Here is a 17,542-nt window from a genome sequence, read left to right on the forward strand (position 1 = left end):
GCGACCGAGTGCCCAAACTGCAACCCTAAACCCACTGATTTATTGCAAAGTGCCAACATGGCAATTTAACCTAAATAATAACCTAAACTTAAAACTTATTTATTTCATATGGCTGGACTAGCCTGATTTTTATTTTTATTGGATGGGTTTTTAAAATTGTGTTATTTTACAGGGGAGTATGTTTTTTAACGTTTTGGGCATTTAAATTAGTTTTTTAAGGGTTGTTTTTAAATTATTGTGTGTATTTATATTTTATCTGCCTGTTCACTGCCCTGAGTCCTTCGGGAGAATGGCGGTATACAAATTAAAATATTATTATTATTATTATTATTAATGAGGTTTTACTACCTAAAATAAGGATAAACAAGGCAGAGTTCAGCTAACTGTTCTAAGAAAAACGTGATAAATGCACTTTTATGCCCCTTCATTTTTCCCCCTGCTTTTGAAATATTACGTTTAGCAACAATAAAAAAGAAAAACTTTTGTAATATCATGTCTCTTTCTCTCCCTCTCTCTTTCCCCCCTCTCTTTTTCTTTCCCTCTCTCTGTCTTCCCCTCCCTCTCTCTTGTTCCCTCCTGCTTTCTTTCTTTCTTTCTTTTTTCTCTCTTTCTCTCTCTTTGCCTCCCTCCCTCTCTCTTTCTCTCTCTCTCTTCCCCTCCCTCTTTCTCTTCCCCTCCCTTCCCCTCTCTTTCCCTCCCTCCCTCTCTCTCTCCCCCCTGTGGGAGAAACACGATGGAGCTGGGCTGGGGCAACAGCACGTGTGCCCACAGTGGGGGCTCTGAATGTCACCTCTGGCAGGCGTGCCAAAAATTCGCAACCACTGACCTAGACTGTCATCTAACATACTAAAGGCAATCCTAGTTACATAGTGCAATGCTGTTTTATACAACAATCTCAGGAACTAGAAGTTACCTCAAGATTTGTTTTAAAAGCAGTCTGATTGTCAATTTTGTTTCCCTTTTCTAATACCCCGGCTGCCATTTATAATATTCAAATGATGTACCCACATTATTTATTCATGTGTTGAATTTATATCCTGATCCTATTTCAATGTACGCTAAAATGCTGTGGAAGAAATCGCATTTGTTCAGTGTAGGAGGACTCAAGGACTTGTATTCGCTAGCTAAGTGCACCTCTGAATATTTGGTTAATAGGTATATAAGTGGAGCCACATCCTTACATGGAGATGCTCACTCACAAGGTTTCTTGGTTTTGCAAAGAGCATATATCTGCAAACCACTGTTTCTCAAAATTGGGAACCTTAAGATGCGTGGACTCCAACTCTCAGAATTCCCCAGCCACTAAATGGCCAAATTCCACCAGCGTCAGCTGCCATCTTATGCTTGTTTGTGCTTCGCTATCTTGCAGTGACATTCTGCCATGAAGTCTGGGGAAAGTGGATGGGAGGAGGAATGCTTGGGGGAAAATGAAAGTAACTACTGCATCTCCCCAGACGCTGCCTCAAGGTCACCCAGCTGGGAGAAGGCAGCTGCTTACCAATCTGTGCTTGAACTGACCATTTCAAAAAAACATCTTGCTTGAAACTGATTGGTCATGGAGGTGGTGGTGGATCAGCGATGGGTAGCTGAACTTAGAGATTTTGGTGCGCAATTCACACAGCTCTGGTTATGCATTGCTGCAATACACTTGACTTCTAATAAAACTATGCTTTTCTTAGCAAATGGAGCCAATTTCTATTTAGAGGTGTAAGTGGTGGCAGGTCTGACAACCAGAATTAATGAAAACAACTTATATTGTTTCCCATCTTCAATCATAACCCATATTATAGTTTGGATTTAAAAAAACCCAGAGGAAACAGTAACTATGGATAAAAGCCAAACCACCTTGAGCATGGTCACAATCATCTGAATCTGGATCAGAGACATTTAGGCTCAAAATTTAAGCACTGTAAGTAATCATCATGACTTGATCTAGAAATCCCCCATTTGCACTGATCCAGCAAGACCAATCTGTTTAGCAGAAGTCTCCCAAAGGCATGTAGCCACTGACTGAGAGGACATATCTGCCACAGAATGACAGTGCTTACCCATAATATCGTATTGTACTGACAGCACAAATCTCTTGAGGTGAACCAATAATCCTAATTTGCATGGGCCTCCAGTTACATACCACTTAATTGCCTGCAATAATTGCTAGATTTGGATCGCAAACGATCTTGTTGTAGACTTTCCAATTTCATGGGCAAAATAAATGAATCTGTGAGTTTGTAGCCAGCAAATATCACAGGCAGAGAAAGGCTGTCAGGCAGATGCTCTCGCACAATTTTCTGAAGCTCAAAAAAAACCCACAAACCAACCCACCCTAATATTCCAGGAAAGCCAAGACATGCTTTAGATTGAACTGAATCTCACAAGTTTATGAAAGGATTAGTGATTGAATGCTTCCTCTTCAATTTTGCCCTGGAAGTTCCTTTTTAAAAAAATGACATCTCATGTACCAAGTCTGCCAATGCCGGTAATTGATGAGCCTAGACATTCTCACCCCGTGAATATATGAAGCTGCTTTGTAGTAAGATAAACCTTGGTCTGTCTAGCTCAGTAAGGTCTTTCTAAGTAGCTTCCCTAATAGTACCTGGATGGAATACAGTTCCCATCATCCCCAGCACCACGGTCATAGGTATCTAGGAATTTAGTTAGCCAGTCAACAATGGCAAATGCAGTTATACAACACTGGACTTGATTGGCAGATTATGATATTTCATTTTATTGGGAACTTCCAAACTGTTTAAAAGCAATCAGTTGTTCTTCTGGCTCTGCCATATAATCCAGGAACTAATGGAGATGAAGCTATCATCTACAAGATATTCCTTTTCTTCAGACATCTTAAAAACCAACCTTTTCAGAAAGATTTTTTTCTTTATATTATCGTATTTTTTGGTGTATAAGACGCACCTTTTCCCCCCCAAAAAGAGGGTGAAAATCTGGGTGAGTCTTATACTTCGAATGTAGCCCCGCTCAGCTTCTCAAACGGAGGTTTCAAAGGCTGAAAAAAGCATCAGAAACGAAGCTTCAGAAAAAAAGTCCCCAAACAGAACATCAGAGGCTCTTTTTCTGAAGCTGTTTCAAAGGCTTTCAAAGGCAGAAAAAAAGTTTTTTCTCAATTGGAGTTTCAGAAGTTTCAGAGGCAGGAAAAAAAGCAAAAAAAAAAAAAAAAAGCAAGGCACAGAGCTCACAACCAAGGAACCTGTTGCTAAAATTGACCTCTGGGAACAGCTGATTGGGGGTATTCCGGGAGGCCGATCCACCTGCCAATCAGCTTTTTTCTTATTTTCCTCCCCAAAAACTTATACTCCGGTGCGTCTTATACTCCGAAAAATATGGTAAATAAAGAAAAAAAATTACTTATTAAAAATGACTGAAATGTTTGCACAGTCTTTCAGTTTACAGAACCAAAATTGTACTAGCCAGATATTAAATTTCAATGGTGCTGATAAACTTTATGAGAACTGCACCTGCCAACAGTTATCCAGACCTGGTTATAATTTGTCTTGACTACTGCAGTGGGTTTTATATGAGACTAATACTGAAGAGCAGTCAGAAGGTTTAACCAGTATAACAGTTAGTATCTTAGCTGCTAAGGGACTATATCATTCCCAATACAGGTAGTCCTTGACTTATGACCACAATTGAGCCCAAAATTTCTTTTGCTGAGTAAGACAGTTGTTAAGTGAGTTTTGCCTCATTTTATGACCTTTCTTGCCACGTTAAGTGAATCACTGCAGTTGTTAAGTTAGTAGCCCGATTGTTAAGTGACTCTGGCTTCCCCATTGATTTGGCTTGTCAAAAGATCACAAAAGGGGATCACATGATCACATGCTGAGACTCTAGAAAGAGTGCAGAGAAGAGCAACGAAGATGATTAGGGGACTGGAGGCTAAAACATATGAAGAACGATTGCAGGGACTGGGTATGTCTAGTTTAATGAAAAGAAGGACTAGGGGAGACATGATAGCTGTGTTCCAATATCTCAGGGGCTGCCACAGAGAAGTGGGAGTTGGGCTGTTCTCCAAAGCACCTGAGGGTAGAACAAGAAACAATGGGTGGAAACTGATCAAGGAAAGAAGCAACTTAGAACTAAGGAGACATTTCCTGACAGAACAATTAATAAGTGGAACGACTTGCCTGCAGAAGTTGTGAATGCTCCAACACTGGAAATTTTTAAGAAAATGTTGGATAACCATCTGTCTGAGATGATGTAGGGTTTCCTGCCTGGGCAGGGGGTTGGACTAGAAGGCCTCCAAGGTCCCTTCCAACTCTGTTGTTATTATTATTATTATTATATGACCCTGCCTGCCCCGGGACACTGCAACCGTCATAAGTATAAGTCAGTTGCCAGGCATCTCACTTTTGATCATGTGACCATGGGGATGCTATAATGGTTGTTAAGTGTGAAAAACAGTCATAAGTCACTTTTTTCAGTGCCTTTCTAACTTCGGTCACTAAATGAACTGTTTTAAGTCAAGGACTACCTATATTTAAAATAAATGTCTGTCGGTGGTTTTCCAAGTTCAGCTCAAAGTTGTATTCAATTTAGGATATAAAGCCCTGAACAAATTTAAGCTGGACTATCTAAGAAATTGTTTGTTGTGCTATAAACATGCCAAGTTATCAAAGGTAGTTTAGAAATAAATGAAAGAGAAAATACAAACAAATATAAAGTAATAAATATAGCTGCGTCCTCTGTCCTTCCTCCCTTCTAAACAGTGAAACAGTAAAACTGAAGCTTATTTGACCGAAATGTAATGTATATAACAGTAAAGCTCTTGTACATATACAGAAAGCCAATACTGTACGATGCAGTTACTTTATATTACATTAAGTATTCATTTTTTTAAAAAATGAAAATATTTATTTTTAAATCAAAAGCTAAACAGGAAAAAGGAAAAATGGCCAAGTGGGTATCCAATGGCATTGTGTCTCCCAAGAACACTATCCTACAGACCAATTGTACCTTTAAGGAAATCATCAAACAATCCATTCATATTGCATTGTCTCCTTGTGTGTGGTTAGTGGAACAAGAAGAAGGGGCAAAATGATAGGGGCCCAGGCAGAAATTTTGGAAATTAGGCAGTGGAAGAGGGTAGAGGTGGGAGAAATACCTAGACTGAATAATCAAGAAGCAGTTACAGATAGAGATAAAGATTCCAGAGAGGAATGTGGGAAGCAAATTTTAAAAAGCATAGCATAGCAAAGTATTGAAGCGGGCAAGAGACGATGGATAGAAGATTTCTTTTTTTTAATGTAGGTGGCACAACTAAAAGTTAGGTAGGATAGAAAGAAAATGCTTTTCAGTAAAAGATGACATGATTAAAAGTTAGAATATGTGATAGAAATAAGAGAAGGGGGGATGTTAGTGTAGACTCTGTTATATCATAAAATAAAAGTAACAATACCCTGTTATATCATAAAATAAAAGTAACAATAAGAGAAAACATGGAATAATTGAATAATGATAGATTGCAACTTATTATCATTGTGTATTATTATTAGAAACACAAAAGTGGATTGAATGTAGTAACTATGACTAATTTTACTAGTTTTATTTGTATTAGAATGTATGACACTCAGGTGCCACACTGTTCACACACTGATGTGATATGTTTGTAAAAAAAAGAAAAGAAAAAAAAGAAAAAAAAGAAGGGGACAAGCAAAGAACATGCTGGCTTGATAACATCAAATCTGATGCAAAGTTGAACATACAACAATTGAAAGAAGCTGTGCTTGAGAGGGCAGCACTTGCCTATAGTCACCCAGAGCAGGACACAACTAAATGGTGAAAAAAAAAATTCATTTCTTCCATAAAATGTACCACCCTGTTTTATTTTTATTTTTTATTTTAATTATAATATGGGCATTTACTCAAAATCCAGTGCTTTACTTCTCCTGAGTAAACTTCTCATTTCCTACACTGTACACCCGCTCAGTATTTTTGGACCAACAGATTGTGAAATCTCAACTCCAAGATGCTAGCAAATAAATGGCAGCAGGAAAGGAAGCCAAGTATCGTAAACTGTAACCTGTATAAAAATATAAATTGCACAGATATACAAAATGGTTGGCTTCCACCACTCACACAAATCATAATCCCGTTCCCACAGCCGCTAGCCTTGTCAAACCTTCCTCAGCGGACATTTTCCATGATCACAGTAAATATTTGTCAGAGTCTGCAGCAATCCAGCCAGCACACAAGTAAAAAATTCAGCAGGATTCATTTATAGAAGAAACTTCTTTATATATAGTAATATAAAGCATGATGCATGTATACAATACCTGTGCAGCAGAAGCCAGAACCAGAACCCAGAACCCATAATCACAAAAGCAATCACAGAAGACTTATGTATATACAGATCAGTGAAACTAAGCCATGCCCAGGCTCCGAGCCATCTCCCATGGCTCACAACAGACCCTGTTTCTTAGCCACCAAACAGTTCCCATTGGCTGACTTGTAGTTATGGCTACCCCAGCTTATAATTTCTTATACCAGTGTTGGCGAACCTTTAGTGTTCTTGCAAGCCAGCCCGCGTGCCGGAAGTGGCATGCAAAACCATCCCATGCCAAATGCACGGCCTCGCTGACTTCTGTTGCGTTCCTGCACTCAAACATGCGCTGGTCAGCTGGCCATTGTGCGCGCGATGCCACCGACTCAGAAGTGCGGTGGTCCATCATGCATTGCACGATGTCAACCTGGAAGGCTGGGTGCCAGCTCGCGCATGTGCGATGGACCCCCGCACTTCCGGGGTCTGCTGACACTGCACGCGCGATGGCCAGCTGACTGGCATGTGTTTGAGTGCAGGAATGCGATGACGAGCTGGCGAGGCCGCGCATTCGGCACGGGACGGTTTCGCATGCCATTTCCGGCACGTTTGCCGTAGGTTTGCCAACACTGTCTTATACACTGAGAATGTTTTCTGAATTCAAAGTACATGCATATGTTTTCAATAAGCAAAGCACCTAGTTTAGGGGATGAAATGCTCCCAGTTTGGACCGGATCAGCCAATCAGGTAGTGATGGCAGCGGATGATTTAGAGAACTGGTAGCAAAAATCCCTGGCCACCCAGCCCATGCCCACCCAATGCCCGGTCGTCCGCTTCCCCGCTTGTCACTTCTTTTAAAAAATGCTTTTTAAAGGTTAAAAATAGAGGCTCTGATGATCACAGCTGAGCCGCATGATCGTCAAAGCCTTTTTTTTATTTTTAAAAGCATTTTTTACAACCTATTCAGCCGAATAGTTTGTAAAAAAATGTTTTTAAAAGGTAAAAAAAAAGATTGCCACAGCTGATCACACACACCCCGCCCGCGCTGTTCTACTTATCCCGTGCCTCCTTTTGGTGTGCACTGCATGTGCACACCTTGCATTTGGTGTGTGGTGTGCACTGCACATGCGGGTGCGCAGCATGCACACGCAGCCAGCGAACTGGTAGTAAACTGGTTTAGATTTCACCACTGACCTAATCCTAGCACCTTATGAGCTCCAGAACCAGAACAGAGCTAGCAAAATTACATTGCATCGACAAACTTTTCCTGTTGCTCTGGTAGAAAGCAACAGGTTGGTTGAACCACTCTAATCAATCAGTGCTTAAGAGGTCTCTTCTGTTTGGTGGGCCTTAAGATACTTCTGTAATGGAGAAACTTGCTTTTTCAGTTGTTCTTTCTCTTCACCTCTTTCTTTTGGAGGACAAAGACTGGGACTTTGGAGATTGCCCGATATGATGGACTGGTTTCATTAGTTTAACCTTATGCTTGAGTCAATTTGACTTGTTTTCAGTGGTGGGATTCAAATAATTTCTTCTCCAAAAACACTACACTACTAACCAGAGCATATAAAACATTTGCTAGACCAATTCTTGAATACAGCTCGACTGTCTGGAACCCATACCACATTTCTGACATCAATACAATTGAACGTGTCCAGAAATATTTTACAAGAAGAGTTCTCCACTCCTCCGAATACAACAAAATACCTTATGCCACCAGACTTGAAATCCTGGGTTTAGAAAATTTAGAACTACGCCGCCTTCGACATGACCTGAGTTTATCTCATAGAATCATCTATTACAATGTCCTTCCTGTCGAAGACTACTTCAGCTTCAATTGCAACAATACACGAGCACACAATAGATTTAACCTTAATGTTAACCGCTCCAATCTTGATTGCAGAAAATATGACTTCAGTAACAGAGTTGTTAATACTTGGAAATACACTACCTGACTCTGGGGTCTCTTCCCAAAATCCCCAAAGCTTCAACCAAAACCTGTCTACTATTGACCTCACCCAGTGGTGGGATTCAGCCAGTTCGCACCACTTTGGGAGAACTGGTTGTTAACTTTCTGAGCAGTTTGGTGAACTGGTTGTTGGAAGAAATCATTAGGGCAGAGAACCGGTTGTTAAATTACTTGAATCCCACCACTGACCTCACCCCATTCCTAAGAGGTCTGGAAGGGGCGTGCATAAGAGCACCAGCATGCCTACCGTTCCTGTCCTATTGTTTCCTTTCATTATATCCAATTAATATAGTTATTACATACTTATGCTTATATATATATGCTTATATATTGTATAGTTATTTCATGCTGATGCTTATATATACTGTGTGACTAAACAAAAAAAAAATAAAAAAAATTGACAACCGGTTCTCTGCCCTAATGATTTCTTCCAACAACCAGTTTGCCAAACTGCTCAAAAAGTTAACAACCGGTTCTCCTGAAGGGGTGTGAACTGGCTGAATCCCACCACTGCTTGTTTTCACTGGAACCGAGTTTTGTCCCAATTTTAGGCAACAATGAATTCTTTCCAAACAAGAGACAGTTACTTATTTGATTAAACTGTCTGAAGAATATTCTCTCTTCCTTTCAAAGGGCCTCTGGTGGCTCGGCAGACTAAGTCTGTCTGTTATTAGCACAGCTGCTTGCAATTACTGCAAGTTCAAGTCCCACCAGGCCCATGTTTGACTCAGCCTTCCATCCTTTATAAGGTAGGTAAAATGAGGACCCAGATTGTTGGGGGCAATAAAAGTTGACTTTGTATATAATATACAAATGGATGAAGACTATTGCTTAACACAGTGTAAGCCGCCCTGAGTCTTCGAAGAAGGGCGGGATATAAATTCAAATTAAAAAAAAAATTGGTATTGACTTATCAAAAAAGTAAGCTTTGCCATGAGCAAATTTGTTTTTGGTCTCGAAAATCTCTGTTTTTGCCATTTAGCAGACATTCCGCCTTACTAAACACCTGCCCCACCCAAAAACTAAATCAATGGCTTACTGCAGCCCCACCCCACTTAACAAACAAAAGACTAGCACTTCAATTGTACAATTATCTAACAGGGAGTATAATCCCCATTAAAAACAACAGGGCTTACTTTTGAATAGACCTGCGTAGGATTGCACCGCAGTTAATTAAAACCTGGAACACAATCTAAATTCACTCAGAAAATAACAATGTATGAACAGCCATGGACAGCCAAGTCTATTGAATTCAAGAGCAGGGAAAGAAACGGTAAAAACATCCTGTGTCCAAGTCCCAATTCAATCATTTTGAGGATACACAATAGCAGGTAGATTGTATATGAATGGAAGTTGTAACAGTTGGAACTTTGGAGTTCAAAATGCAATGTTTACCCCCAAAGGATTTTTTTTTATTATTGTTTATAGCAAATCCTAAACACAAATATTCAACAGCATATTGTTAGAGGGCACTATAATTAAATGAACACAGGGAGAACTGCAAGCCTCTGTGTTCTGTTGTAATATATGTTATACAACAAGACGTTTTCCAATGCAATTGGAAAAAGAAATGGAACACAGGTCTATTACTAGAAAATATAAAACTACCAAGGATGCCATTCAAGAGAGATGGATTTTTATCTATAGAAAAGAAAAATTGGAATCCATTCTTGACTCCTGGCACTCAATATGTCCTAATATTTAAATTGGTTCTTTTCCCAAAAAAAAAAGAAAAGAAAAGAAAAGAAAAGAAAAGAAAGACCAAACGTTAAAGATAAAAAGGAAAATAATAGCCTTCATCCACAAGGAATGTTGCAATTTGTAAAATGCACTCCTAGCTGATAAAACAGAAGAACATTTTTCTTTACATTTGTCTGTAGGATCGTCCTGGCATGCAGTTATTTTCAAATGTTTATAGAATGGATAACAAGCAGTTCCATTTCTCCTAGCTCTCAGTAATTTGCAGAAAAACCTTTCTTTCCAAACAACTTCAGCCATTATTTTCTTGGAGCTAACAGCACTAAAAAAAAAAAAATAAGCACTATAAAAAAAGGGGGGGGAAATTACCCTCATCTACTGGCTGATTATCTTCCCAGCTCTTGATGTAGTCATCCTGTTAGGGAGAAGGAAAAAAGACATGTTAAGCTGTTAGACTATAGAAAATGTCAGCAATAAAAAATCTTGTTATTCAGAATGCCAGGTAAATCAAAAGTGTTCTTGGGCACAGCACTATAGGACTAGAATATTGGTGGGTTTCAATTTTTTTTTACTACCAATTCTGTAGGTGTGGCTTGGTGGGTGTGGCTTGGTGGGCGTGGTATGGCCTGGTGGGCGTGGCAGGGGAAGGATACGGTAAAATTTTCATTCCCATCCCACTCCAGGGGAAGGATACTGCAAAATCCCCATTTCCTCCCTATCAGCTGGGACTCGGGAGGCAGAGACTAGATGGAGGCAGGGCCAGTCAGAGGTGTTATTTACCGGTTCTCCGAACTACTCAAAATTTCCACTACCGGTTCTCCGAACTACTCAAAATTTCCACTACCGGTTCTCCAGAACTGGTCAGAACCCACTGAAACCCACCTCTGGACTGGAAGTAAGGGGAAATCTCTAGTTTTAACACATTCAAGGAGTACTGAATTGGGATACATTGCATTAGAAGGAACATTAATTCAGAGGGTGCAATATCTGATACAGGTAATCCTTGGCTTACAACATTATGTTTAGGGACCATTTGAAGTTACAACATCCCTGGGGAAAAAAAGTGACTAGTGCCTGTGTTCACACTTACGACTGTTGCCGCATCTCCATGGTCACGTGATCAAAATCCAGACACTTCGCAACTGACTCATATTTATGACGGTTGCAGTGTCCCAGGGTCATGTGTTCCCCTTTTACGACCTTCTGACAAGCAAAATCAAAGGGGAATCCAGATACACTCCACAACCGTGTTACTAACCTGACAACTGTTGTGATTCCCTTAACGCCCGTGGCAAGAAAGGTCACAAAATAGGGTAAAATTCACTTAATAACTGTCTCGCTTAGCAACAGACATTTTGAGCTCAACTGTGGCCATAAGTCAAGGACTATCTGTACTTTCTGGATAGACCTAATTCCCAAAAAAGAAACCACGAACTGCCTATGGTTTCTGTCCGATCTCATTTTGTTGCACCAGAAGAATGTGAACCAGCGTGCCTACCGTTCCTGTCCTAATGTTCCCTTTAGTTGTATGTATTCATTTCATGCTTATACTTATATTTTATTTAATATGTATTTGACAAATATTTGACAAATAAATAAATAAAATAAATAAATGAATGTAAAGGAGATTAAAAAGAAACTGCACAAAGAAAAGGAAATGACCAAAATCTAACCCAGGGAATCTGCCCAGGTTCAATTAAAATGTTTAAGCCAGGAGTTCCAGAACATCTGACCATACCTTCATCCCTCTTACAATTTTTAATGAGACTTTCCCAAAGTGGCAAGCTACAAAACAAAATAACAACCCATTGAAAATCAATTTGACATTTTCTGGTTTGAAAGTCTTGTGCAATTAAAGATAAACATAGTCACTCCGCCAGAGGAACAAAATAAAAATGGTTTAATGCCGCGGCCCTTGGGGTACAGGATGGCTATTCTGTTTCATCGCAATCTCAGCAATCTTTTTTGCTGAAGCTTAGAATTGATTGACGTGATATTTTCTGGAACATCATTGTGGGTTTTTTTTCTCTCTCTCTCCTCAATTTCCACATATGATCCAGAGGTGGGTTTCAGCAGGTTCTGACCAGTTCTGGAGAAACGGTAGCAGAAATTTTGAGTAGTATGGAGAACCGGTAGTAAAAATTCTGAGTGGCCCCGCCCCATCTATTCTCTGCCTCCCAAGTCCGACCTGATTGGGAAGAAATGGGGATTTTGCAGTAACCTTCCTCTGAATTGGGGAGGGAATGGAGATTTTACAGTATCCTTCCCCTCAGTGGTGGGATTCAAGTCATTTAACAACCGGTTCTCTGCCCTCATAATTTCTTCCAACAACCAGTTCACCAAACTGCTCAGAAAGTTAACAACCGGTTCTCCCAAAGTGGTGCAAACTGGCTGAATCCCACCACTGCTTCCCCTGGAGTGAGGTGGGAATGGAGATTTTACAGTATCCTTCCCCTGCCATGCCCACCAAGCCACACCCACAGAACCGGTAGCAAAACCATTTGAAACCCAGCATTGATGTGATCTTGTGAAGTAAAAAAAATCCACATTTCCTCATTTAATTTCTATATGATGAAAATTGATAACCTTGCCAGGGTGGTGAACAGTTTTATGAGTCTACTGGTAAAAGGAGAAAATTGTCAATCAGCAAAGGACAGCCAGAAACATGCAAATGTTTTTTTTTTAATTTTTTGGCAAGACATGCTTGCGGAATATATTTGCAAAGGATCGGCACAACCTTGTAGAACAAGGCCCCAGTCTACAAGATCTTTTGATTTACACTTAACATACTGACAGCTTTGTCAGCCAGCAATGTATTTTAAGAGAACCAGGCATTACAACAAAAAACGCTAACGTAAACCGTCTACTTCGGTGAGGAACTTGCAATGGGAAACCTGGAATGAGAAAAATGATCACAGAGACAAGCGGTTGTCTGAAAGGAAAAAGTTGCATTTATCTTAAGCGATGCCCTACATAACATGTCATAATATTCACAGCTGTTTGCTTTTGTAAGTGAGACAGGGTGATGTCTGCGCTGGTTTTTCATGCCGTCTTAAGGGTTTATGAGAGAAAACAAAGGAATGTATGATGTGTAAAATAAGCTTTCTTTGTGATCACTCAAAGATGGCATTTCTGCCAAGCACCATTTCCCTTGAAGGGATGAGGTGGGAGAAGGAGGTGGGTGGACTTGAGTATAAAAAGGAGATATTTTGACTCCAGGCAGCAGCCTCTTTAAGGGAAGATGACAAGGTGCTGCACATCGCTCTCTGTTTTTCCTGCCAATCTTTAAAATTAGAGGCTGGCTTGGAAAGAGAAGCTTTTTGTTCCCATCCAAACGGCTTTTCGGGAAGTGTCAAAATTGCTGCTTCTTAAAAGGACTGGATAGAAAGAAAATAGCGAGAGACCTGACTCACATCTGTGAATTGGCTGTGGAGATGATTTAGAGACAGCACATAGACTTTTAGCAATTTGTGTTTTATCAGAATTTATAGGCGAGCCCCAGCAGGCGGGAAGGTCTGGCCAGTGGCGAGATTCAACCTGTGTAACAGCCGATTTGCTGCGGCGCAGAAGAGCAGATTGCCGTGCCTATCAGCTGGGTTTCAAACAAAGGAAATATAGGTTGGTATAGTGCAGGGGCAGGTGGGTGGGCCCAGCTGATCTTTGGAGCAAATTAGTTCACCCTCAACTGATCGTCGGAGCTACTGGTTTGCCCAAACTGGTTCGAACTAGCTGAATCCCACTCCTGATTCTGGCCCATTTTTTATGGACAATGTTCCACCACTGAGAATGACCTTTAAAAGCAACCCAATTCAAAGCACTGTTAAAGAAGACGAAAGGAAGGAAGATGGTACAGGACTGATGAAATGAAAAGTTGATTTTAAAAAAGAAATCTATACTGACCTCCACCTCCTGGAAAATTCAGACCGCAGCAGAAGGGCAGCAGAAAGAGAGAGAGAGAAAAAGAGAAGTGAAAAAAATTGAAATCCAACTCTTTGTGCACAAAAAAGCAAGTACAATATGGTTAAAATGCATACCAGCAGGGCAGAGTAACCAATCGGGGTTTTTTTCCTACAGCGTAAATTTCTATTAACATCAAAATCCATTCTCCGTAAATGATGTTTTTATTAACCATTCTGCTGGGGTTATTTTATAGGGCCACCCGGAATCATGAATTTGAGATGGACAGCTATATAAATTGAAATAATAAATAAATAAATAAATCAAGGTTTGCTTTGATTTGTTTGTCCAGTTGAAAGGCATTAAGTCATTTGTAACAACTGCAGTGAGGTCTTGAAGTCGAAAGGAATATTAATCAAAACAGGACATTTGTTAAGCAGCAACAACTTCCTCCAGAGGTTTTCTCCTGCCTTTGGGGTGTGAAGTACGGACTCCCAGCAGGCTCTTCTGAAGTTGTGCAACATATTTCATACTCTGAAAGTCCCAATAATGTGTACACTTGCTTATTTCTCCATTTTCCTCTGCAAATAACACCAAAGCATTACAGGACCAGCTCAATGTACTGCATGAGGAAACAGACATGAAATTGTAATGTATGGATTGCATAATCTCTAAATAGGCTTTACCTATATAAATAATTGTATATAGAGGAATATGAGTCATAAATTTTTTCCCAGTAAACTTTTCAGCCCCACACACACACACACACACACACACACACACATGTGTATATGTGTTTGTTTGTGTGTGTGTGTGTGTATGTATGTGTGCATATATGTATATATATATATATATATATATATGTTTATATATATATATATATATATATATATATATATATATATATATATATATATGTATTTGTTTTCTGAGGTTTTCACGGGTGTTTGTATGTAGATCTTTGGTTATTGGTTTCTCACGAAATTGGAAGTGTCTTGGCCAAGACACTTCCAATTTTACACGGGAGAAAACCCGAATAACCAAAGATCTACATATATATATATATATATATATAGTATGTATGTATGTGTCTATATATGTGTGTGTGTCTATATATAAGTATATGTTTATGTATAGGGACGCAGTGGCTTAGTGGGTAAGACACTGAGCTTGTTGATCGAAAGGTCGGCAGTTCAGCAGTTCGAATCCCTAGTGCCATGTGACGGGGTGAGCTCCCGTTACTTGTCCTAGCTTCTGCCAACCTAGCAGTTCGAAAGCACGTAAAAAATGCAAGTAGAAAAATAGGGACCAACTTTGGTGGAAAGGTAACAGCCTTCCGTGTGCCTTTGGCGTTGAGTCATGCTGGCCACATGACCACAGCGATGTCTTCGGACAGCACTGGCTCTTCGGCTTTGAAATGGAGATGAGCACTGCCCCCTGGAATCAGGAATGACTGTGCAAGGGGAACCTTTACCTTGTATATGTATATGTATATATATATGTATATGTATATGTATATTAATAGATACATATTTCTTTGGTATTATTTCTATCTTCAGGTAGTTCTCCATTTACGACAGGTTGTTTAGCAACTATTTGAAGTTCCAACAGACCTTCCCCAAGCTACTTATTAACCAGTTTTGAAGTTCAACATTGGTCTCCCAGTCATGTGATCGGATTTTGGGCACTTGGCAACTGGCCTCACTTTGTGACCTTTTGCAGTGCCCGACAGTCACAGGATCACAATTTATAACAAAGTGACGTTTACTTCCAATTTCTGACAAAAAAAACCCAACAACCCTATAGCAGGGGTGTCAAACTCAAAGCCCAGGGGCCAGATCCAGCCTGCAGGGTGCTTAGATCTGGCCTATGGGGTCACCCTGGAAACAGCAAAGGAGCGGCCCATGGTGCCTCTGCCAATGAAAAGAGAGTCTGGGAGGCCCTCCCAAGCTCCGTTTTCATTGTCAGAGTGTTGCAGGAGGCGGTCACAGCCAAAAACGGACCTCTGGAGCCCGTTTTCATTGGCAGAGCGCTTGGGCCAGGTGTCTGCGACACGAGTGATGTCGAGCTGGACATGCCCACCCTGGCCACGCCCCTACCTCCCGAAGCTCAAACACAACCCTGATGCGTCCCTCAATCAAGTCTGACACCCCTGCCCTATAGCGAACAATGGATTCAACTAATGGCTTAATGTAATCGCTTAATGATCACTGCAAAAAAGGTCGTAAAATCAGGTCTGGTCACATGGTGATCCACTTTATGACAGTCGCAATGCACGATTGTAATTACCAGGCTCAACCATAATCATAACTCGAGGACTATCTGCTGTGTCCAGGCTACACTCCGGTCTGCAGAAGCCGCTGCGCTCCGATTGGCTATTAGACTTCAGGCGCGAGTATATTAGGATACCAGGGACATAACACTATCTGTATCTACTCCAATCATACTTCCTCCTGTATCCTTCCATAGGAATTAATATCTATAACATTACTAGAAGAACTGGTCAATTAGAATAGAATAGCTATTAGGCTACAGCAAGAGCAGCAGCTGTTGGAAGGGTTACAGGAGGCAATGATGCTCTACCCAGCTAGTGAGCATTTCATGAGCATCCTGTTGCCACTCTGTGTTGTGGTCCTCCAGCAGCCTGCAGAGTTGGCAGCGGAGTCGGACAGTGAGGAGGCTGGGGAGGAACATGGGCCAGTCCTGGAGTCTGGGGAAGGCCCGGATGAGGGCTCTGCCTCAGAGGCAGAGATGGGGCCAGGGCCATCTGGGAGTGATGCGCAGACTCCGGAGCCCCCAGAGTTGGACAGCAGAGAGGCAGAGGACCACCAACATTGCTAAGAGGAGTGTTTTTTTCAGCAAGCACTAAAGTGGAAAGCTTATCCTTCTGTCTGCAAAATGAAACTGTCTATTTTTGTAAAAATATCACTCTAGATTAGAGTCTAATGGCCTCAGCAGGTCATCTAGTTCAGCCATAATTAGCTGCTACACCAAGGAACCAATTAGATTAAAAAAAAAATCCAGCTAGAAAAAGCTTCTTTCCTAGATTTTCCTAAGGAAGCCGATCCTAGCAACTGTTTTCCTGATATAGCTTCAGCACTTCAGGATCGCAGCAACGCCTATAAAATGTTTTACAGATGGCACATGCTGCCTGAAAAATTGGCAAAAATGTTTAAAGACAAATCAGCTAAATGTTGGAAATGCCATCAAATACCAGGATCGTACTATCATATGTGGTGGACATGTCCAGAAGCGAGAAATTATTGGATTAGAATTAAAACATGGTTAGAAGAAATGCTTGAAAAATATATTGATTTAAAACGTGAGCTGTTCCTATTGGGTATCCTTCCATAGAAAATTAGCAAAGAAAAGGTATATTTGATTATACATGTAATAACTGCAGTGAGGATAGTATTTGCGCAAAGATGGAAAGTAGAGAAAACCAGAAGACCAAGTAATTATGAAAATATTAGATTGTGCAGAAATGAATAGACTGACTTTGATAATTAAAGAAAGGGAGGATTCAAAATATTACAAGGTATGGAGACAATTTTACAATTGGTTAGAGAAGAGATATAGTTAAACGTATTAATAGTAAACAAAAAAATGTTATAATAAATGAAGTATGGGGAGAACGGTATTATAAAGAAATGGGAAAAATAAAGAAAAGATGAAGATCGGAGGCATAAGAAGAAGACACAATA

The 17,542-nt window shown here is 40.3% G+C and overlaps 1 protein-coding gene across 1 annotated transcript in view; it reads right to left on the reverse strand.

The window, feature by feature from the left end:
* The window catches only part of SPOCK2 (SPARC (osteonectin), cwcv and kazal like domains proteoglycan 2), a 131,071-nt gene that overhangs the window by 38,964 nt on the left and 74,565 nt on the right, over positions 1–17,542 (reverse strand). The window contains exon 2 of the mRNA XM_058188267.1: positions 10,311–10,356. Coding sequence (XP_058044250.1) covers positions 10,311–10,356 — 46 coding nt within the window. The remainder of the gene's footprint in view (positions 1–10,310; positions 10,357–17,542) is intronic.

Source organism: Ahaetulla prasina, chromosome 6, assembly GCF_028640845.1.
Source record: "Ahaetulla prasina isolate Xishuangbanna chromosome 6, ASM2864084v1, whole genome shotgun sequence".
Lineage (NCBI taxonomy): Eukaryota > Metazoa > Chordata > Lepidosauria > Squamata > Colubridae > Ahaetulla > Ahaetulla prasina.